The sequence below is a fragment of the Kwoniella botswanensis genome, chromosome 1, assembly GCF_036426115.1.
Source record: "Kwoniella botswanensis chromosome 1, complete sequence".
Classification (NCBI taxonomy): domain Eukaryota; kingdom Fungi; phylum Basidiomycota; class Tremellomycetes; order Tremellales; family Cryptococcaceae; genus Kwoniella; species Kwoniella botswanensis.
Genome location: NC_088599.1, coordinates 11,913,161 through 11,936,442, shown reverse-complemented (window position 1 = coordinate 11,936,442; position 23,282 = coordinate 11,913,161). Strand labels below are relative to the sequence as shown.

The window sequence follows — 23,282 nt, the reverse complement described above, 5'->3', positions numbered from 1 at the left end:
GAAGCAACCTACCTGAGACATTCCATGAACTATATTTCCCAAAAATCATTCCAGAAATGTGGTATGTACATCCTCTCAAGTGGAGGTTGACCGCATCCGCTCTTCTTCACAGAAATATAAAGCACTGAATTGTCATCGTATCTTCATTCTTCCTTTTTCTCTTTGTATCTCACCACCAACATTAACATATGACTTGTCTTTCCTGTTATCCGTATTGTGCTTTAACCTGTTAATAACCCTGTGATTAGCTGTCTATATCACATTCGCACTTGAAAGAATCTAAGGTATCTCCTTCGTCTATACCAATACTGTTATTGCACTATATTGCCACCCATATAATATTGCCTACACTAAACTTCAAAATGCCTCACTCGACTACTCGTTGGTACACTACCACGCTCTCCACTACCCAAGAGAACAATCTCATCAGCTCATCTCGACGTACAAATGGGGCTGAGGATATTGTAAATAGGGAGAATTCACCTACACTCGTAAGTCAATCCTCTACTTCCCTCGCCTCACCGAAACAAGATGATCGCCACTATAACCTCCGCTGACGATAGTCTCGCTATTGCACTATAGGAGCCGAGTCGAATTACTCATACGCTCACTACTCAGTGTACAACCAAAACTACACATCGTCGAAAATCTCATTCTCATAGGGACAGAGATCGAGATAGGGACCGAATCCATCCCCACCATCATCATCAGCATCACAGAGGAGTTACTACTCGACCTTACCACCTTTCATTGGACAACCAAGGTAACACACCTAACCGAGGTACCACCAACATGGCACCTAGTCCAAGAAGTCAAGGCAGCTCAACCGAAGAGACCGATCGACAACTCGCTCAAGATGCTCTGATGCAGGAAAGCGCTAAATGGAGTCTTGAAGAAATCCAAGCTTATCTCGATAGGATCGCGATCGTGGGTATCAGTTCCCCCTTTCTGAAGCATCTGTTGAAGTGAGATGAAAAGCTGATAGGAAATTCTCTAGGATGAATCCGAAACGATTACTCGAGCTTGTCCTTCGCCAATTCCAGACCAAACCTTACTTCTTTCCCCTTCGTCAAACTCGTCTTCTTCATCGACCTTAGTTCCCCAGCCTGTAGCAGAAGAAGAAGAAGAAGAAGGGAACGGCCGAAGGGTTCGATTCGACTTACCTGAATCTATAAACCCCATGAGATTGTTTCAACCTCATTTCAAGGACCACCTGGGCGACAACAAGGTGACCATCTTTGGTCATGTGGCGATTCATCCTGGACCTGATGAACTCTTTCAACGATCACAAGAACCCGGTGCCACTACTCCTATAACTTCTGCTACGAAGGAGGCAGAGAACAAACTCAAGGAAAAGGATAGAGGTAAAACGTATTTTCCCAAATTGGATGGACTAAGATCTTTAACGGAAATCATCGGCAACCATGATCTTTCGAAAAGAAGAAATGACAGAGTTACACTCCGGGATGATCTAACCAGCTCCGAAGAAAGACTTCGAGCTGAAACCAAGAGGTTGAATGATTATCCAACTCAAGAAGAAGGTAGAAAATTCATTATGGATATAATCGAAAATAGATTATCCGAAATTGATTATAGGATCCAACATGAGATGAACCGGGATAAGAGAAAAAGGTATAGGGAATTGCAATGGGATTTGACAAAATTGTTTACGGAGGTTAGGGATACTCATCAAGATTAGGCGGTTCCTATGGCAGTATGGCAACATGGTGATTCTCCTCTGTGTGCTGCTTTCTGCCTTCTGCCTTCTGTATTCGCATTCTGTTCTTCAATTTTTGCTTCCATATCAACCAGGAAGAGGAAAATCGCTACAACTTGATGTTCCAGCTGAAAAAATAAATGCTTTACAGTGTTATACGTAGCTTGTTCTTGTTTGGTCTGCAAATTTTGTATTTCTCGTTGTACCTTTGAATTACAATATCAATATGAAGTGAATGCAATGTTACCTGTGTGTGTATACAACGTTACAATTCATCTCATGTTGCATCTTCACCTTTCTATGCGGTCATCATATCTCGAATGGCACCTGTTCAGACAAACGGGTGCCTACTACTCATACCTCCGAGATCAAACCGTACTACTGGACCATTCCGTGTCATAGCGACCTCGAGCTCCTTTGTCACTTCACTCGATACTCACTCTTGCATGACATGTAATGTATGAAACGGTTTGCATGTAGAGTCAGATGACGTTATGACGTTATTGTGTTGAAATGCATGAGATGCATTCAACATCCATTCGTGTGTATTCCAGCGAAAAAGAGAAAAGAGGACATGATTTGGAATTAAATCCCCGCTCGGATGCTGTATCTATCTGCTTTACTCAGAACGATAAGGCGAATGATTTTTGATATCGCACGCCGCATGTAGCACGTTTCAGAATTGACAAATGACGAAATAATCGGGAGAGGGTTCCTGAACCCGGGAAAACCTGAATGCATCCCTAAGAATGAAATTCCCATCAAAATAAAATCAACATGAACATGAGTAAGTAGAATGCTGTACTTGTCGTTGTGGGTGGTGTGCATTGTTATGTGCAGACAAGATAAGAAGAAAACAAAACTGTATAAATAGAAATATCATCATCTGAACAAATGAACAGACGGTGAAGCGTAGCTTAGAAACCTTTCGCACTTCACCCAGTTCTCAAAAATATCGAGCTTTCCCTTCCCCTGACCGATATACCGACGACGAGCTTCCACTTTACTTCGACAAGCGAAATTTACAGACACCGGGTAGAGAGCAGGAAGCTTATTCAAGAGGATCTCACTACTGTGAAGTGACTTTGATAGAGGCCTTCAACGGAGACGGAATTGATTTATTCCGATTAGTATGAATCGGAAACAGGAAGAAATAGAAAGAAGGGGTTAAAGGACCCCATCAGACTGCCTTTGGCACAAGGACGAGTATAGCATCACATATCAAAAACAAGTAAGATAGATAAAGCATCTTGGTAGAGGAGGTGACAAAAGAGGTCAGGTGGGTATACATAGTATACTGAGTCTATCTGAAGCGATCTGCAAGATAAATGATCTGACATATACTGTTGTTTCCATCTTAGCTTTATCAATCATCGGGTCACATCATTCACCATCAGATCGGACCCGAACATCTCTCCGCGGCAACATAGGAAACCACGACCACGACCTTTTCGTCTACTCTTCCCATCACCATCACCACCAAGATTCCAGCAGAAGTCACTTTTGGCTCGAACGTCATTTGATGGTCATACCCCTAAAACCCTTGATCATACGTTGATTTTGAAATTAATAAACAAATTTTGTTTTCATTGATCAGTTGATGGGACTGAGCGAAGTCACGACAACCATCTACACGCGGTCCAAATATAACGACTTAAAACGCGCTCTGTCTGTCAAAAGACATTTGTCTATAAATCGCATGGGCGTGAAGACCAAAGAAGAAGAAGGCGAACAAGGATCCGTGAGTCTTCTTCAAGATGAGGAGGATGAGTATGATGAATGGTATTATCTAACCTCGTGTTTCCTCTTGGCAGGATCGGATTGGTGATTACGCAGATCCTTCACTACAAGTTACTTTTGGGTTTAATCTATCCTATCTTCACATCGATCGCGAGCTCAACATCGAATAGAGACCAAGGTAGTATACACGATCAACGATATATATCAGAATTCGACTACCGCAGCCGAGTGACCGAGCGTTGAGGATAGGACCGAAGATCGAAGCGAACAACTCCCTTACTCCTACTCACTCACCTGTCATCGACCTCCCTTGTCAACTTTGCTCTCACGACTTCCATTCCCTCCATATACTACATCATCAATCAGGTCTATCGTATCCCCACTTACAGAAGGAAGAAAAGTGAGAAGATATTGTTACTTTTGACTATTCGTACTTGACACTTGAGCAACCAAAGAAGGCAGGGTCATGCGTCTAATCAAGCGTCGATCATCAACCAATCTATCTCAACAAGGATCGTCGAATTCTTCTGCTTCTTCCCCCGCAGATACTCCTACCTCCACTCCGGTAGCTATCCCGCCTCTTCCATCTTCTTCTACATTCGACGATGGACCATCTTCGTCTCCCACAAAAAGCGGTAGCCTCAGGGGAAAGAAGAAACGAGATAGTCAGGAGATGAAGTATCCTCCGACGTCGTTCGGACAGGGTGGAGCAGGATGGACTTTCGGCAGGATGAGAAGCTTCAAGGGTAAGTCAAGAGCGAGTCAAGATGGGACGGTATCAGGTTCGGAAGATGAGGGGAGTGTCAACGGCAAGGGCAAGGGGAAGAAACCTTCGTTGGACACCTTGAATGTCAAGTAAGTAAAACCCGCCATTCATCGTCTCTAGTGCGAAGATGCTTATGAGTCTGCTTGAACATAGCTCCTTGTCGAGTCCAACTTCAATGTCCCCTTCGTCTCCTGTGAACTACTCTATTCCATTACATGCCAAAGCTCCCGTCACACCATTCCCCCCACCCACTCCGCCATACCTTTTCGATAACGTTACCACTCCCGACTTCACAGAATCCCCTTCTTCAGGTTCATCCTCTACCTCTCAGTATCCTTATCCTCAGCCAAATCAATCCCTTATCGCTTCTACTCCCAGTATGCCACATTTAGCTCCAGTAGCAGCTCTAGCGACAGCTCAAACGGAGAGCATCTTCCCGGCATCAGGATCTAGACCACCTCTGACCACTTCTTTGTCCATCAACTCTTCAGCGCCTTCTTGTAAAAGTGGAGAATCGTTGTACCCGCTTATCCCCCGAACCGATGACGGTCAACCTCAGAAACGAGTTACAACCAGTCCTACATCACCTCGTAAACTCACGAAGCGACGTCCGGTACCAGTCGTATATGATCAGGTAGAATTGATGGAGCGACCATCAACGTCATCCGATCAAGGTTCATACAATCATCGCCCTGCTCGCAACTACAACACCTCTCCACACATCTATACCGTTCTTAGCGCACCTCTTCAACCATCATCCAGTCTTCCGCTACCGGAGGGAGCGGCACCTCCTCACCATCTCAATTGGCCGCTGAATCGAAATCCGTCTTGCTCAACTAATGCTTCTTCAGGTATGACTCCCTTGACGGACGAATCCGGTACACTCGAGACACCTAACAACGCAGTGATCATCCCTGGTCAAGGAGAAGACGATCTATGGGAGAGAATCGGAGAACCTAGACCACCTCTATCTAGAGGTTCCACATTCTCATTCAAAGAAGGTGACGATGGAACTATACATATGTTCAAAAGGGAAGGGTATTTTCAACAGACGAATAGTAGAGATATATCATCCTCTAGTGGGGAGTCTCAGACGGAAAATGGAAAATCCTACTCTACAGTATCGACAGATTCATCTCCCACTTTTCATAGAACCTCCCCCGGAACTAAATACACCCCTACAGTCTCATCCGGAAGTGATATTACCGCTCGTCAACCTAGAAGTTTACGAGTATCGACCTCAAATTTGGAGTTGAAGACTAACAAGAGTGAAACTCTCATCTCCTCTACTTCTTCCTTGAAGAAAAGATCCGTCGCTTTCGAAGTACAGCCTATTGCCCCTGAAGACACTACTCGACCGAATCAAGATGGTACCTCCAGACCTGTTCGACCCCCTCTCACGCGATTGAGGTCGAGTAGTCTGGGAGCGATGTCAAACAATACCAACTCGGTGTATAGCGTTGGAGAAGTCACAAAAGCTACCACCGCTGTTGTCAGTCCTGCTCGAGCTTTAGAGATCACCGGTATTACAAGTGAACCGGCAACGATCAGAGGGGGAATAGCGGGGATGCTAGCTGATTTCGAGAATTCATCGGAAGCTGTTAGAAGAGCATTTGAAAATGAGCGACAAAGAGGAGATTGGCCTTTATCATTCTCTGAAGAGGATCCCGCTCCACAAATCCCTGTGAGAAGGATACATACCGCTCGACCTGCTCCTCCTCCACCTCGTCTGGCTTCTTCACTAAAGAAGAACGCTCGACCACCTCTCTCACCTATCCTACGCTCATCAGCTAGCTCAAACTCCCCAAAGAAGCTTGTCTCATTCAATGCCAATACCACCACGACCGGAGATGAAGAAGTCGCGCAGTCTTCACCCAAGCGACCTTCCATGCCAGCTCGATCTAGTAGCATGAGTCGATTGTGGAGACGACTAAGCACGGGAGGATCAGGAGTCAAGATGAAGAAGAGCAAATCTTCAATGGAGAACTTGAAAGAAGGCATACCACCTGTCCCGCAGGTCAAGAAGAACGAATGGTATGGGAGCTTGTCGGATTCACCTACCAAGATGGCTTCGAACAGCTTGGAAAAAGTCATGTCGACACGAATGAAGAGATCGAAAGGTTCTCTTGATCTGACATCGATCGGGAAGGAGAACCCCGACTTCTTATCGTCCTTGAAACCGGTTATCTCGACAGAGCTCGAAAGACCCACTACGCCATCTTCGACCAGCTCCAAACGATCGAAAGGTAAGAAGAGGATGCCTTCAATTCCTCCACCTAGGTCTCAATCCGTTCCATTACCAATCAGAAGCGATACACCTCCAGTGATTCCACCTTTATCGCCTGCTCCACCACTGAAAAACCCCTTACCTTCACCTGAACTTGCACCTGTCAAATCTGACCATGTACCTTCTGTATCAGACAATCTCAATGACGCTGAGGCTGGACCTTCGACAAGTACTCCTGTACGACGATCATTCCGCAAGCTCTCTGCGCCCCCTTCCAGTGGCAGCTCATGGAAGACACCTTTGGGACCCTACACTCCGCCACTGTCAGCAATAGTCAACGATTATTTCCGTGATCTCAAGACGTCCACTTTGTTAGAATCATCTGAAAGTCTGTTCAATAGAGAAGTGACCTTGCACCGAACGTCTTTACATGAAGATATCGAATATCAATCGTACGATGCTAAACGACGATATAGGCAGTCCTTGGTGGAGATCAAAGATGATCAGGCTTTTCAAGCTACTGTCGAGGAATTGGTGAAGCTGGAATCGGACGGTCGAGTTAGAATCACCAGAGCTGGTGGAGCTGCATTGAGAAATGATCAGATTCCCCCGATGTATAGGACCCCGTCTAAGGATTTGCTGGAGAAACAGGCTAGACAGGAGAATATCAGAGCTTGGTTCGTTACTAGGGAGCTGGTACAGGGAGAAAGGAGACATGGCAGATTGTTGGCCAAGGGAGTCGCGGTGAGTTTCTGTAATTATTCTTTGACGAACGCAATACTGATTATTGATAACAAATGTGCACAGGCTGTTCGACTGGCTGCTCAAGGTAGCAAAGACCTACCTCCTGTCCCCCCTTTATCTACCGACGACAACACAGTTGCTCCTCGACCGGTCCAACCGCTTGGTCATGCTAGATCGGGTTCGGGGAATATCAAGACTCCATCTAGGTTGAGAAGATCTCGAACTTCCAATCCTAGCTCGAGTACCAATACACCTGCTCCTTCTAGACCTACATCAGTCACTTCATCTCCTACATCCAATTCTATACCATTGCCGCCTTTGCCTACTGCATACTCCTACACGCCAATAGAAATCCTGTTGATACAATTACCCAAATTGTATACGCTGAGTCTGAAATTATCAGAGAGGTTCGAACATGATCCATCACCTTATGGAGTTGCCGACGCGTTCGTCTCGATGGAAGAATACATAACGAAAGAAGTGTCGGAATGGGCCAAGAGGATAGGAGAGCTTGTGTATAGTCGGATAGGCGATGAGTTGAATAGGATCTTGGAGAATCAGAAGTTGTCTTTGTCGACTTCCAAAAGAGGTAGAAGGAGGATATCCGAAGGTGCGAACGGGAATGATGGGTTGGATATGGAAGGTGAAGAAGAGGAAGAAGATAGATTGAAATTTGCTGATATCGTGCGTAAACACGTTATTAATTTATGATAAGTGGGGGGGAGTGTGATCCTGACTGACTGGACTATGTAGATTATCGTACCGATTCAACGAGCTTCAAGGTACAAGCTTCTATTCCAAGGTGAGTCGGGGTCCTGATGGACATTCATATTGTCTGCGTTACTGATTTTATGTTCGTTCGGCCGTCCTTCAGAATTATCTACCAAATTACCACCTACATCCCATACATCACTCAAGATCCAACGAGCCCTCGAAGCTTCCATGAGACTAGCGAGCGAGTGTGATAGATGTCAGAGTTTCGATTTGAACGCTTTACGGAGACAGGGGAAGAAAGGAAAGAGGGTTAGACCTGTCAGTGTTGGGCCTGGTGTAGGAGTCTGGTAAAGATGTCTCCTACCAGTTGGTGTTACCGTATCTGTGTTATACTATAAGTCATCTGTATCATTGTCGACCCCGAAACTTCATAAGTGTCACTTGTACCACATCCATCATATAGATATATCCTCATAATAACATACGAATTCATAATCATATCATATGTCACTTGATTCCCTGCATTTTTATATGAATGATACCTCAAGTATGTCAAATCTATGTTATTCCTATATTCTTCATAGGTGCGCATCAGAGACAAAGGCTTGATTTTTGCACCTCCACGTTCTTTATCCTACGAAATGTTTCCATAGCGATTGACTGACCGTCTCGGATCTTTCTAATTTTCAGGATGCACATGATCAACTGAGTTGCGATTCAATCCATTACATTTCACTCTCTGTCAGATCGGTAGAGCTCCTGATTCCCACCAACATATCCTATATCATCATAAGAACCACACATGGGTATCGATTCAATTCAATACAGACTGTCCGTTCAATCCGTGTGCGCCACACGCTAAATTAACCTTAAACTCGTAATAAACTTCTTCTACTTGGAATGAATTGATATACGACAGCCTCGTTCGTCATTTGACATTCCCCCGAGTGCTTAAGGAATGATCGATACGCATCTTCAAAACACCAAAGGAAGCAAGTAGGTGAGGGAGGGAGGGAGGGAGGGAGGAATCGTCATAATCATCGTTAGCAGTGAATACAGTAGTGAAGTGCAGCAGTTTCTGTAATTCTCAACATTTTCTGTGCAATTGCATTCTGAGAACGTTGGAATGATATATATCCAACGATGAGGTAGGAATTCACCTTGATATTTCAAAGTGATAAGGGACAAAACAAGCCTTGAACAAAAGATGTTTTAGCTACCCTACGATTATTAGTCTGATACCTCATGGTTCTGATTCTTGACACCGTTCCACAGCACAAACAAGAAAGACGATATCTTACATACATAGTAGCATGCGGGCTAGGATAGTCTTGGTGTCACTTTGTAGATGGGTGGAAGCGAGATGTATGAGTACTATGGGTACTATCTGAGAAATGTTCTTCTTTAATCTTCATCTTTCCATTATCGAGAACGGGCTTTAATTCTTCATCCTCTTTGATATGATCGTCTTCATACCCCTATAATCTTATCCCTAAGATCCAGCTAATTCCTATTAAAACTTCATATTCATACTATCCTTGTCACTCTCTCACAATCACATTCTTTCTCTCACTCCAATATCTTACATCATCGTCTAACAGACCTCTTTTAATCCCTACAACAATACCAAACTTGAAACATGCGGTCCTCTCTCTTCCCTTTCCTGCTGACTCTCCTATCCTCGATTTCCATAATTCTCGCCTTCCCTTCTCCCATATTTTCAAATAAAGAGGCCAATAAAGAAGTATGGTCCCTTCCGATAGATCCAGCAGAGTACAATCATCAAACATACTCACAGTGCTCTACCAACGCTGAATGCTTTAGGAAAGGTCTCCCACCGCTGAAGCCTGCTACTAAAACGAAGAGGAACGAGTTAAAACCTAGACAATCTGCTGGAGTTAACGTGTAAGTGATCTCAAACTTCAATCTCACCAGGATAAGTATACATCCAAATGCGCGAAGTACAAATGGCCATCATCAACTCAATAAATGATCTAATATTTCCTGACTTGTTTCTCTTTGGGGTTACTTCCGCCCGATAGAATATCAGGTATCATCCAAGTACTTCAAAATGGTTCTCCTATAGGATACGTCTCTGGTGCTGTTAATACCACTTACGGTGGATATGGATTAACCTCTGTGAGTTTTGCGTTTTGTATAAACCCCTAAATTCCAGTTCTACTTGCTGTAGCTGTGACTATACCGTATTGATCGAACATCCTTTTGGTCCTTGGTAGACCGCAGCAAATGCAATGTCGGTATCATTCACTCCTAATGGTAACACCCCTGTTACATTCACTTTGGCGGCTTCTCAACGACCTGCCGGGTTTCCTTATCTAGCTTCGGGTGAGTTAAACCCCATCTTTTCTTTTAAAGTCGATCCAATCCATCAGAGAGTTGAACTGATGATTCAACATGTGATGTTCCAGTATATGGAGGTGGTGGAAGTGCGATGAATTTACTCACAACCGATTATTCGTGAGTCTTACTGTACCTCTTCCTTCCCAGATTTTATCTATGTATCGTCAGAACTTCCCAGAAGATCATTAAAAATCTAATCTAAACCAAATGACAAATCTCCAGTTACACATTCATTACCGCTGCCAATGTCGTTAGTGAGTGGAAACTTGCCTCACCGATAATAGTCGAACGGTATTGCTACAGGTGCTTTTTACTGATACCATATCACTTGGTTATGATAGTCCCCGTCGGTCCTGCTGTAGCTTCGGCTTCGAATAATCGATTTAACAGAGCTACAGGAACGGAGACTTCTTTGGTAAGTACTGTATATATTATACCTCGGTCAAGTTATTTCACCGTGCGCCGACTGATTACCTATATTCTTCCTGCTTTTGTTTTTCGATCCCAGTTCGTGTACACCGCTTCAACGCGAAATATTGCTGCGAGATGGACCAACACCGATAACACCCAGACGAATGCTGTCATCATATATGATGTCAAATTTGGTAAGTACAGTCATCGATCAAGCAGATAAGCAAATGACCTGCAATGAAACGAACGGATTGTGATAACGATGGATATCATTAGCTTTGTTCTACTTGATCGGTAATTTCGCACAATTCCAAGCTCGCTATCCGAACGAAGGTGAATATGTAGTTGTGAGTATATCTCTTACACCCTCCATCTTATCAGAAATATAGATTGACTGATTTTTGCTTTGTTGAATTCCGTAGACATGGAAACTGATACCTCAATAAACGGATATACTCAAGCAAATGGCTTCACTCTCTTTCCATGCTTCTGAATAGACTTACTCTGACTGGACCGGACACTCTTTCTCATTTCACACACTACCTTGGGCACTCTTTCACATTATACACCATCTGCATTGAAATATACAACAAGCCACACTCACTCCGTACTGTTTCCATATTCGTATATCCGTTCATCTTGTAGCATTTTGTTCGTACTTTCTTTCCCATTTTCCATTATGCCTTTTCCGGATTCCTTTGCTTTCTTCTGGCTCTCCTTGTACTGTGTTTCCCATCGCTTGATCATTATATATGAATTAGAATAGAGTAGATCGTAGATCAGCCCTCTGTCGTCTTTTACAAGATAGTGAATGCCGATCAAGTCATTGATGATGTCGAAGTGAGTATAACATTTCGCCAAATTGATAACAAAGGGTTCGATGTGCCCGTGTTGAGTTAAAGTCGATTTAGGTGATTTGCGGGAATCGAATTGTCTGGGGTTCCGAATTAGTGTGTATATCTTGGTATGCTGCGGTATTTATTTGATACCTGACATTTCTTGAAGGACTAATGTAATATTTTCCCACATCACCGCGCTACCCGAGAAAGTGTGTCTGTGTACTTTGGTTACAGGTATGTTTTATGATCAATAAGGTCAATATTCAATGGTCAAAGCTTCAAGATCAGGGGCAAGTAGGGGCTTGTGTGATCTATTTCTGTCCATCGAATTTCGTCATTGATCATATTGCGCCCTTTCGACCTGGCTTGCTTCCGAAGGTAGGGGGTGCGAGCCCTTTTGTTGGTCGATGATGTCGGTGGACACGCTGAATTGCAAACATGACAAGGAAGTAATGTTCACCTTGGATGTGAATGAAGTGCAGGCTTCAGTGGGAAATCATGAGGCGTTCAAGACGCGTCTTGGTGAGAAACGCGAGGATGGTGGGTGAATTGACGCGACTGAATTTTTAAGCTCAGGTTGAGTGATCGACATTGACATTCGGACCTGAAAGAGTGGAAAATCACATTCACATTCCAAAAATATCACATCACATCACATTTTAACATACCTTAGTTGATTTTCTGCTTGATACGTGTACCGAAGGAGAAGGAAATACCGTACTGTATGATTGTATACTAAAATCATGTGATGCAGCATTGCCAAGGGAGACTCCGCAGAGTAGCAGAGTAAAAGCATAAAAAGCAGGAATAGCTCCAGGGGGTTTTGTATGGGTTTATGGGTGTATGACGATCTATACTCCTTTGGCTTTTCCTAGCGCTTTTATTGTTAACCTCAAGATCTCCTCCTAGCTAGTCACATCGTTTAGATCAAAACTTTTTTAATCATAAAAGTGGGTGGACGTGCTTGTACTACTGAAGTAAAGTCATCATAAAGTAGAATATCCTTCAACCTTCTTTTCCTTTCCACCACCACCATCTCTTCATCGAGACCATTCATATATCGTACAAAGAATTGAATTCTTTATAGTGATACGTATCTTGGCAGGCTAAGATCAAACGAAAACCGACGATCCCTTCATTCATTCAACTCTGTTCAATTCAGTTGGATAGTAAATCAGGTAAGACAATACGAAACGGAACGAAACGAAACGAACAACCATAAACTTCGATCAGAGATCAAATATCGATATAACCCATCCTATACATATCAGATAGATTTCTTTCTCTTTCACCGACTCGTAATCATCTGAACGACACGATCATAATGATATCATCAACGACCACAACGATTTACGCGCTATTGTTCTCGATAACTGTTAGTGCGGCAGGACCTCATAACAGATTCGGAGTAGGAGCACACAGAAGACATCACGCTAGAGCTGCTGCTGCTACTACCACTTCTGTGGAACGATCGACGCTTGTCGAACAGATAACAATAGAGAAAAGAGAAGATGAATGTACATTGGGTGCTTGGAAATGTGTTGGATCGGTATTACAGCGTGAGTAATTGGCTCATCCGAAATCAATACCGAATACAGGATGTGTGACTGACACGTAGAGCTGGGTTGTTTCGTTTAGGATGTTATAATGATCAATGGAATTTCGTTACGAATTGTACTGGAACTGATATCATCTGCTCGTAAGTCGAAGTCATTCATCTATACTTCCAAAAATAAATCAGAAGGATAGACCCCCTTCGGCGTCTGATCTTCATCTATTCACGTGGATACTAATGCTGATCCTTTTACGAACCTTAGTGACGGGCTATACACCACCGGATGCGTATGGACATGGTCAGTTGAGCAGAACGACGACGCCAACGAATCAGCAACTTCTTCACCACCTTTCACTTCTTCCATCACTGTCACTCCTACCTCTTCCGCTTCGGACTCAATATCAGCTTCGGCAGACGTACCTTCGGTTTCGATAACCAACGCGAACCTCGCTGTCGAACCTACTGCCACTGCTACATCTGAAACTGACGAGGAATGTGATGACGATGAAGAGGATGATGAGGATCAAGACGAAGATGACGATGGTGATGAGTATTGCGATGATGATGATGATGATGGAGCCTGGGAGTAGGTTGCTCATTTCAGTCCACTGTAGGAGAACGGAAGCTGATCAAAGTTGTCAATAGGGAATACATGTCTTCCGCTACAACCGTGCCTTCTACTACTGCGACTTCAGCTACATCTGTATCGCCTTCTGCTGTCTCATCACCAACGTCTGCTATTGGAGGTGAATTAATCGCTGGTGGTGATGAAGATGACGATACCGAAGGTGATGAAGAAGAATGCGATGAGAGCGACGAAGAATCGTTAGTTAACGTTTGCTTAAGCTCGAATTTCTAGCTGACCACTTCATGTCAGCGCTGAAACCGATTCTGTTTCTCCTACTACCACTTCCTCCGCCACAGCTACTTCCATCATAGGCGGACAGCTTTGGGCCGGTGAAGGAGACTCGGCTTCTGCCTCGACTCACGATTGGTATTCATGGGACTCGGCTTCAACAACCAGCCAAGATTGGAATACATGGGATCAAGCCACCGCCGCACCTACTTCGACTAGTCAAGACTGGGACAACTGGGACCAAGCCACTTCTACCGCTTCTTCCAGTCGTGGTCACGGAAAAGGAAAAGGTCATAAATCATCCTCCGCCGATTCGGCCGCCTCAAGTGAGTCACAACCACACCTAATCCCCAAGGATATCGGATAGCTAATAAATTTGTTCTTGTCTTAGCTTCATCATCATGGGATCAATCAGCAGATGCTGGTGGGTCTAGTGACAAGTGGTCAACCGCTACTACAACGAATTCATGGGATGACTGGTCCGGACAAGCTACAGCTTCTTCTGCCGCTTGGGGCCAATCCGGAAAAGCATCAGCTACGGCTAGTGCATCAGCTTCCGCCTCCTCGTCAAAATCAGGAACAAGCAGCAATCACACTACCAGTTCGCCTTCTGGATCGTACAGCTCTGCACCCCATTATGTCATCTACGCTGACAGTCAGTCTGCGTTTCTCTTCCTTTTCATGCTGAAGAGGGTAAGCTGACCAATACTGCATAGACTGGTTGACAGAGATGCCCTCTGTAGATGTTCTGTCCAACTTCAATCGATTTATTCTCGCGTTCTGGATGACCGATAGTGGAGCCGTGGACAACGCTCAATTCTGGGAACAACTCGACTCAGATACTAGACAACAAGTTCTCACAGAATATCATAATGCAGGAATTGCTTTGATGGTTTCTGCCTTTGGATCGACTGACTCGCCCACTTCCAACGGTGCGGATCCCGCTCAGACTGCTCAGAAGTTGGCCAAATGGGTTAAGGATTATGGATTGGACGGTGTTGATATTGATTATGAAGGTGAGTGGGACTCTCTGGCTGTCTCTTGGATTAGGAGGTGTACTGAACATGTGTGATTCATGGTTTAGACATGACCGCCATGAACTCTGCTAAAGCTGTCGCATGGTTGGTCACTTTCCAAAAAGAATTAAGAAGTTTACTTCCTTCGCCATATATCATCACCCACGCACCTGTCGCACCATGGTTCACATCTGCCAACGATTACTCAGATAAAGCCTACGTGGCAATCCACGAACAGACCGGTGATGGAATTGATTTCTACAATGTTCAGTTCTACAATCAAGGTTCAGGAGTATACGAGGATTGTGATGTAAGTCCTTCTTCTCTGGTTTTTAGTGCACGATGTAGCAATACTGATGTTTGATGAATAATATAGTCGCTTCTTTTCGATTCAGGAAACGATTGGCCCTCTACCTCAGTATTCGAGATCAACTCTTCTGCCGGATTACCTCTCGATAAGATCGTGATTGGAAAACCTCTTGATGAAGGTGCCGCGGCGAACGGTTTTATCGACGCATCTTTATTAAGCAAGTGTGTTTCCCAAGCTCAGGCGAAAGGTTGGAATGCAGGTGTCATGTTCTGGGAATGGACCACTGTAAGCTTTCTTGGGTTCTCTTTCACAGGGAAAAGAACACAAGCTGATGGATTCTTTTCGGATTGATAGTCTGCACCTTCGATCATGGGTACCGTAAGAGGAACCACCTGAACCTAGATAGAGCAAGATCTTCATGAACATCACGATCATTTACGATTCAACCCTTTCATCGAATATCAATCAATAATCTTTGTTGTATATACCCTACCTTATTTCTATTATTGAACGGATCAAACGGAATTTATTGCTGTCCCTCTTTTTTATTTCTTGGTCATTTTGTGAATACTACATACATATCACCGGCATTGATACTACACATATACATACATACATATACCGATAGAATCTGTCGATCAGGTTAGAACTCCTTGATGGGGCAGAGATAATTAGGAATTATCGATTCTACCCTCGAGAAGCGAGCTTGATGCTCTGGATGAGGGGGTGCCATTTACGATCTTGATGATTTAATGTGTGGTTATACATGTTACGATGATATACGTTCTTTATAGACAATCAGATGCATTGCATGTATCGTCCTCCCGCATGCAAGCAACTACGTCAGGCATGATCACGAGTGCCACATACCGAATAAATCCACGTGTAATTTGCGATATACTCAGCTTGCCACTCACTCGAGCTCTCAGCTTAGACTGACTTTTCTCCTACTTTACTCGCTTTCGTCTTATCATTCATCACGTATCATTCCAACATATTACCTGAAAGATGGCAACGGTACATCCATCGCGAATGGGTCTTGTCCCCGCTGGATCATCACGATCTTCAGCGCCCACAAACGGAGAAGGATCGAACAGCCGTGAGGAAGAATTGAGGAGGAAGTTGATGGAGAGGAAACGAGGTGGGGATGATAGACGAGACAGGGACGGCGATAGAGATGACCGACGGGACAGGGATAGAAGTCGAGATAGAGATGAAAGACGAGAAAGGGATGGTGATGGTGATAGAAGAGATAGGGATAGAGACAGAGCAAGAGATAGGGATGGAGAAGGATTCAGATCATATGACTCTAGACGAGATGAACGAGATCGTCGCGACAGAGATAGAGATAGGGACGGAGGAAGAAGAAGATCAGTTGACAGAGAAAGAGAAAGAGATGATAGACCAAGAAGAGCTTCACCATCTTATAACGCTTACGATGCCAATTCGCCTCCTCCGCCTCCTAGCGGTAATGGCGGAGGATATGGATATGGAAGAAGAGATGATTTACCTTCTGGACCACCCGGTATGCCCCCTCCATGGGTACCTAAAATGCAATCTTCTCAGAAGCCCAATTGGCAGAATCCCCCGCCACATCAAAGATTTGGTAATATGGATCTTGAGAGGTGAGTGATTGGTTTGCTATCAATTATAGTGTAATCCAGGAAAAGTCAAATGCTAAATTTGGACTTAGACGTCGACAAGAACGTGAGAACAATCCATTATCAATCTGGCCTGAATCGCCTAAAAGACCTTATCAGGATGAAGAGTGAGTGAATTCGCATCTCGAACGTACGATCCCTCATTTTCATGATTGCCATAAATCCCTCATCCCTCGCGTTGTCTTTACAAGATCTCGGACGCTTTGTATATTGACGATTTCGGTTGATTAGCGAACTCGAAGCGGAACGTAAAAAGAACAAATCCAAATCGAAATCATCCAAACATAAATCTAAATCGAAGTCATCCAAACACAAAACATCGAAACATCGGTCTTCTTCAGAGACCGATTCGGAGGAAGAGGAGAGACGTCGAAGACGACGCAAAGAGAAGGAAAGGGAGAGGAGGAAGAGGTACGATACCGTTGACAGTGTATCTGATTCAGAGGAAAGAAGAAGGAAGAGAAGAAGGTCAACGGCTAGGGATGAGGAGGAAAAAGAAGAGGATCTGGCAGATCAATGGGTCGAAAAAGGAGGAGAAGTCGTTTTGATCCCTAGTGAGAAAGATAAACAGAAGATCGAAAGTCACCATCATGAATCACCCGAGAAAGTCGTTCAGAAGAGATTGGAAGAAGATAGCGATGATGAGGAGATCGGACCTCAGTTGCCTACTGAAGCTAAAGACAAAGGAATGGATAGATCAGCGTGAGTATTTTGACTTTATCTTCATTTCTCTTGCATATCGCTGCAGACGACTGTGTAAAGCATATTCCACATAATGTTCGATTCTTTACTCGATTGGATGATGTGCTAACCCTTCGTTCACAGCTTTGCCCACATGAGACCAGGAGAAGGAGAAGCGATGGCTCTCTATGCCGAATCGGGACAACGTATCCCCCGACGAGGAGAAATCGGTATGGAGGCTGCTACAATTGAAAAATTCGAACAATCCGGATATGTCATGTCTGGATCAAGACATCAACGTATGAACGCTGTCCGAATGAGAAAGGAGAACCAGGTGATCAACGAAGCTGAGAAGAGAGCGATATTGAAATTGCAGAGAGAAGAAAAGGAGAAGAAAGAGGGTATGATCATCACTCAATTCAAGGAGGTGAGTTCTTTTATCCAGGTTCCAGACACAATGGATCACGCGCTAATATGATAATAATCTGATTTGGTAGATGATGGAGGAGAATCTGAGGAAACAAGGGATAAATCGACCCTAATTGTATTGATATCCGTCAAGCTTGGCAGGAAAAATGCATCTGCGGTATCAGGCTGCTTGACTGAACAAACCACTGATGATGCGTTACACTCGCGGGTTCTTGATATGCAGTAGCTGACCCTTTCCAGATTGACCTGACCTCGAAATAGCGATGTTCTGCCGCGGATGGAGTAGTTCATGAAAAGAACGCAAATGGGTCAAATAGAATGCTTTTTCTCGAAAAATTCCGTGTGCATTATGTCTCATAGGAACAGAGCGAAGCAGGAAGCAGTATCTAAGGAGGACTGGGTAGAGTAGCGAATTTTGAGCGTCGGGGGGAAAGCAAGCCGAGGATCAATTAGTACTATAGATGTGGTGCATGGTTTGGGGATCATCAGATTGAGGATTGATTGTCGTGCGCCGTAACATGCGCAGGACCGATGGTATATTCACAAGGTGCCTCTTACCAACACAGCTACCTCAATAATGTGTATACCCATGTTGTATGACTTCTTCACTGATGAGATCAACAAGTCTGTTCGTGTTGAAGTGTGATGCGTCTTTAAATTGTGCAATCAAGGTCTCTAAGCAAGTGGTCTGTGGTGACAAGAGGTACAGGCTTATACATTACAAACATGGCTGATCCCGTGTATCGCATAGTAGCTAAAATGACTATTCAACGGATCAAGCCGCGGGGGGAGAGACGAGGTAGTAAGTCTATTGTTGACGATTGACTTCTTCAGCATGATTGATATTGATGTACAAGCATGAAACACACATATCACTCACGACTATCTGAGGGTTTGCAGACGGGAAGGAAGATCGGAAAGCGGCAAAATTGACGGGTGATATCATTCCCAGACCATCTGAGCCAGACGGAACAAATCAGCAAGGACACTGCTGGAATCGATACTTATGTATTTGTAACTCACATCCACCTTGGCCACTATAAAAGATGGTATCACGTACACTTCCATCGGTATTCGTCCATTGAGCTGTTATCTGATTTGTGGCGGAGTTGTAGGAAAACTGAATATCGGTCAAGCAGCCATACTTTAGCAAGATCTTATCACCATAGATATCATCAGAAGAAGACTCGCTGTCACTTACCACATCTGTCTCAACCCCTTGGTTGCCACGGGGTTGGAAGGTAGTAGGTGTATTCTGGGCTTTCCCTCTGACTAAACACCGTTGCCACAAGATTTTGAGCTATCATATAGTAAAAGGATGAAATCGCTCACCTTCTGAGGCAGCGCCTACAAAACTGGCATAAGAGCTATATGTAAAAAGCATTTCAATATCGGACCAAGATAGAGCCGTGGGTGACTTACCGGCTTGCACTTGAACCGGTACCCCCCATATTGGCAGTAGTCGCCCCTCCGTTGAATGCTGATTCAGAGGTACAACTATTAGCAACCGATCTGAGACCCTTACTTCCCGTGCTTTCGCGGAGAAACTTACCACCACCGAAATAGGGGTAGGCTGCAGTTCGAGTACCCGGTGAAATCGTGAACGGTACAGGTCCGTTATCGCTCGGACCGAAAGATACTACCAGAGCATTGTTCAAATCCTGCAGAAGGATGAATGCAGAGAATTGAGCAGGAACCACAAGAGATCATCTGCAGATACACACCGTAGTGACGTCGTATATGTTTGCCTGATTCAAAGTCCGGGAAACGTATCCTAATGAATTAGAATTGGCATCGAGAATTTGAATAGCTCCGGTATACCTAGTGTGCCAGATAGTCAGGATGGCTAAGCCTGGTATTCAAAGTGGGCCTGAGAAATTGCACCCACATCGGTGGAACGTTTGATTGACGAGGTCTAAGGGCACGATTTCTGGAATATCGCCTTGTGGGTTTGAGCAGAGGTTGACCTATTTTCATACATTCCGCATTGGTGGAACATAGTGATTTGCTCTTCCGATCACCTGCATTAGCTGGGTTGAGGGAGTATACCGAGGTGAGGCATAAGAGCGCGACAATCGTAAAGAGTCGAATCGTCCACATGTTGTATAGATGTATCATGTACTATCTAGGTGATCTGATGATAAGCACACCTCTCTCTGAGCTCGACGTCTTTATATATCCTTCTGACGGACAGCGTCCACCAACCGACCTGGGGACAGCTGTACACGGGCATTTAGTAGATCTGCAAGAGGGAGTTTTAGCTGCTGAACCATGTTTCAGTAATGTAGTGTATTTTAGCCTCACGAACCCGCGACCTTGCTTCGGGATGCGTTATCCGCGGGTACATTCACAATCTGATCTGGGCTTACAACACACCGTAGATCTGATTACTATGTGGACGGATGGAGAACTGAGACATTTCCAGGACCTGGACGCGGAGCTCTAGGGGATGACTCAGAGCTTATCAACACCTCGGTCACCAAGATCAGTTCACGTAGGGTTTCAATACATTCTACACAGTATACCCAGAATGAGGAAACAGAGGAATCAAAAGAAAAGTAAAAATATGCAATTGAAGGGCCAACTGAATTGAGAGGCGGGCCTGCCTTTCTCGTTCCGAAAGAACATAGCCTAGTCGGTAGACCAGGCAAGGTGTGGATAAGGACTTGATGTCATGAGTCAAATCATGTTTTACACCTCAGGAGACGGGAGAGTGACATACTTGAACGTCTATCAGAGTAAGCCACGTTATCAGCCTATCGTTCTTCTCAAGATATTCACCGACAAAAGAAAGACTGACCACTATCTGAGGTGAAGCGGAATCGAAATCTTGTGTGAAAGCCTGGTAATTGCTTTGGGCAATCATACCGAAACCGTCTATAAGATACCGTCTCTCATCAGCCACCCATGACATGAGATCATTTATGCGTGAAGCCACCTCTCACAGTTCTGTCCACTTCCATAGAAGAATATAGTATCTTGCTTGGAACTGTCCGTGTTGGTCCATCGTCCGGTGATAGCCTGAGTTGAAGAATCATATAGGAACTGAAGACGGCTTGTCATTAAAAAAGCTTTACTTGATATGTGCAGCAGCGACTTACGATTGCTGTCTCCTGCCCACCGTAAAGGCCACGAGTGTTTTCGAGACCTTCGTCATCAGGTTGAGCGGTTCCGGAGACTGTCATGTTCAAGACAATATATCAGTGCGAAAGTCCATCGTTAAGGGCAAGGTAATGTACATCAAGACTACGGTAGACTTACTCTCTCTTGAGATACCCGACAACAATGCGAATGCGCTATAAGGAACAGTCAGTCATGGCTCGTACTCCGTTTTGAAGAGGTGTACGAACCTAGAGCCAGAGCCAATATTGGAAGATCCATCATTGAACGCTGGGGATTCATGGTCAAATCAGGACAGACCCTTCGCGGTGCGATTGATATCGAGGATATAGACTCACCGCCACCTAGATACGGATAACCAGCTTGTCTGTCATTCGAAGATATCGTGATCGTGAACGGGTCGGAACCGTCTTGCGAAAAGAGCAATGATACTGCCTCGTATGGACTCTGCATCGCACAGTATGGTTCTCCATCAGTTTGTGCAATCACCAATCGAGGAGGGGCTGGTATAAGCTTTACTCACCGTAGTGAGATCATAGCCTCCATCTGGATTGATGTTTTTCGAGATATACCCTATACTATTTCCATCAGAATTGAACACTTGAATGCCCCCAGAGTAGCTGGTAACGCAAATCAATGGTCAATCTGATGTCCTACCGTCGCGAGGTCTACGTTGTATGGACAGCAAGCGAAGATGAACCTACACTTCTGGTGAGTCTGATTGACGAGGTCTAAGAGCCCTTGTACCCGTTGCTCTTCGAACAGGTTTCAACAATGGTAAACCTTTTCTCAAACATTCTGCGTTGGTACTGCAAAGTGATCTCTTGAATGGTAGGCCTCGTGCTGATCGTTTGTTGTTGACGTATAGGTCTCGCTCGCTACTTCTCCTAGGCAAAGCTGAACGGGCGGCTCGTGGTCGATATTCCTGAACATTTGTAGGTTGCGCTAGTGTACAGACCAGGAAGAGAAGGGCGAAGAAGGAGAGCAAGCAACTTTTGATCATGTTCGTGGAAAATCTGTGTCACTGTGTGGATAATGAAGATATATAAAGGCAAGAAAGTATTCACTTTGATGCGACTTCGACCTCGCATTGGAGATATGAAAGAATGAGCATCGAGTCACCTCTCCATGTTAGGGCTACACTACGAACGGTTCGCATAATGAGGCTTGTGGTCATTGTTTGCAGAAGTTGCGGACCGAAAGAGCACACGCGAAATGGATAAACATTCCTATGCGACTTGTCAAAAGTCCTATCGGATGGACATCCCGCTCCGTGCCTGCACGTCACCAGATAGGAAAACATTGCATTTAAGCTTCCTAGGTATGTCGCCTCATTTACGGCACTGTTTGCTGACTTTTTTGCTGCAGAGAGCCTGCGGATCTATCAGACTTCAGGCTACCATAGGGGACCTTCCGTTGCGGATGCAGACAGACATAGGAGATATTACATGGGAGTCCAGAATATCCTCATTCTCTAGAACAGAAAGAAAAGGAACACGTAAATCATAGATAGGTGAGGATAGTAATGAAATGAGTGCCGTTTTGAGCACTCCAACAGCGCTACCTAGCTTATAAGATAAGAGTGACCATTTGAAGATTCTATATCCCCAGCCAATCCAGCAGGTCAATTTCTCTTGTTTTGTCAGTGTACTGGAAAAAAAGGTAAGCACTCACCACAGCTCTGGAGTTCAGGACATTGTCGAAATTCTGTTTGTATGCAGCATTGTAAAAAATCGATTGCATCATCACGTTCAACCCCCCTAAGATATCTACCATTCGCCAGAAGGTCAGTATGCTCATAGGTACAGAACCTATATGTGAATGTATAAGATTTCCAAACGGTACTGTCGTTGTTCACAGCAATACGATCTTTGACGGTGTTATTTGTGACAACCCACTGTATGGCAACTAATTTAGTCGAAGGATTCTATTTCAACTGTACAATACAGTGTAGCACCTTTTACACGAAAGACAGTCAGGGAAACGAATACAAGTGTTTTGGAAGACCACTCTCAGGATGGCATGGTACATCCGAGGCAACTGGATTCGAGAAGCCATAAGGATCCCAAGACATTTCCTTTGGTCGTTGGAAGCTTATATGATCCATAAAACAAGATCGCGGTGATAAAAAGGGT

General features: G+C 44.5%; 7 protein-coding genes across 7 annotated transcripts; 5 read left to right on the top strand and 2 right to left on the bottom strand.

Moving 5' to 3' along the window:
- Positions 1 to 362: 362 nt before the first annotated feature.
- On the top strand, positions 363 to 1,699 carry L199_004505 (uncharacterized protein; the record flags this gene model as incomplete). Its single annotated transcript, XM_064890232.1, has 3 exons — positions 363 to 491; positions 583 to 927; positions 998 to 1,699. The coding sequence occupies 3 exons, from the start codon at positions 363 to 365 to the stop codon at positions 1,697 to 1,699; spliced, it is 1,176 nt and encodes a 391-aa protein (XP_064746304.1).
- A 2,224-nt stretch (positions 1,700 to 3,923) lies between these two features.
- On the top strand, positions 3,924 to 8,259 carry L199_004504 (uncharacterized protein; the record flags this gene model as incomplete). The annotated part of the gene is made up of 5 exons (XM_064890231.1): positions 3,924 to 4,312; positions 4,377 to 7,194; positions 7,258 to 7,878; positions 7,948 to 7,996; positions 8,069 to 8,259. 5 exons carry the CDS (start codon positions 3,924 to 3,926, stop codon positions 8,257 to 8,259), a joined length of 4,068 nt encoding a protein of 1,355 aa, XP_064746303.1.
- A 1,288-nt stretch (positions 8,260 to 9,547) lies between these two features.
- On the top strand, positions 9,548 to 11,126 carry L199_004503 (uncharacterized protein; the record flags this gene model as incomplete). Its single annotated transcript, XM_064890230.1, has 9 exons — positions 9,548 to 9,813; positions 9,951 to 10,047; positions 10,146 to 10,254; positions 10,338 to 10,386; positions 10,492 to 10,523; positions 10,611 to 10,684; positions 10,778 to 10,874; positions 10,957 to 11,027; positions 11,103 to 11,126. 9 exons carry the CDS (start codon positions 9,548 to 9,550, stop codon positions 11,124 to 11,126), a joined length of 819 nt encoding a protein of 272 aa, XP_064746302.1.
- A 1,717-nt stretch (positions 11,127 to 12,843) lies between these two features.
- L199_004502 (uncharacterized protein) lies at positions 12,844 to 15,652 on the top strand (the record flags this gene model as incomplete). The annotated part of the gene is made up of 10 exons (XM_064890229.1): positions 12,844 to 13,078; positions 13,158 to 13,218; positions 13,337 to 13,660; positions 13,720 to 13,899; positions 13,952 to 14,256; positions 14,322 to 14,585; positions 14,647 to 14,946; positions 15,015 to 15,256; positions 15,323 to 15,541; positions 15,611 to 15,652. 10 exons carry the CDS (start codon positions 12,844 to 12,846, stop codon positions 15,650 to 15,652), a joined length of 2,172 nt encoding a protein of 723 aa, XP_064746301.1.
- A 612-nt stretch (positions 15,653 to 16,264) lies between these two features.
- L199_004501 (uncharacterized protein) lies at positions 16,265 to 18,140 on the top strand (the record flags this gene model as incomplete). Its single annotated transcript, XM_064890228.1, has 5 exons — positions 16,265 to 16,881; positions 16,950 to 17,024; positions 17,149 to 17,619; positions 17,743 to 18,025; positions 18,096 to 18,140. The coding sequence occupies 5 exons, from the start codon at positions 16,265 to 16,267 to the stop codon at positions 18,138 to 18,140; spliced, it is 1,491 nt and encodes a 496-aa protein (XP_064746300.1).
- A 662-nt stretch (positions 18,141 to 18,802) lies between these two features.
- On the bottom strand, positions 18,803 to 20,127 carry L199_004500 (uncharacterized protein; the record flags this gene model as incomplete). The annotated part of the gene is made up of 9 exons (XM_064890227.1): positions 18,803 to 18,835; positions 18,908 to 18,984; positions 19,051 to 19,147; positions 19,229 to 19,299; positions 19,360 to 19,394; positions 19,450 to 19,507; positions 19,580 to 19,688; positions 19,752 to 19,848; positions 19,916 to 20,127. 9 exons carry the CDS (start codon positions 20,125 to 20,127, stop codon positions 18,803 to 18,805), a joined length of 789 nt encoding a protein of 262 aa, XP_064746299.1.
- A 591-nt stretch (positions 20,128 to 20,718) lies between these two features.
- Positions 20,719 to 22,150, bottom strand: L199_004499 (uncharacterized protein; the record flags this gene model as incomplete). Its single annotated transcript, XM_064890226.1, has 9 exons — positions 20,719 to 20,757; positions 20,828 to 20,904; positions 20,973 to 21,072; positions 21,129 to 21,205; positions 21,289 to 21,323; positions 21,378 to 21,417; positions 21,486 to 21,594; positions 21,671 to 21,767; positions 21,852 to 22,150. The coding sequence occupies 9 exons, from the start codon at positions 22,148 to 22,150 to the stop codon at positions 20,719 to 20,721; spliced, it is 873 nt and encodes a 290-aa protein (XP_064746298.1).
- Between the last annotated feature and the right edge of the window lie 1,132 nt (positions 22,151 to 23,282).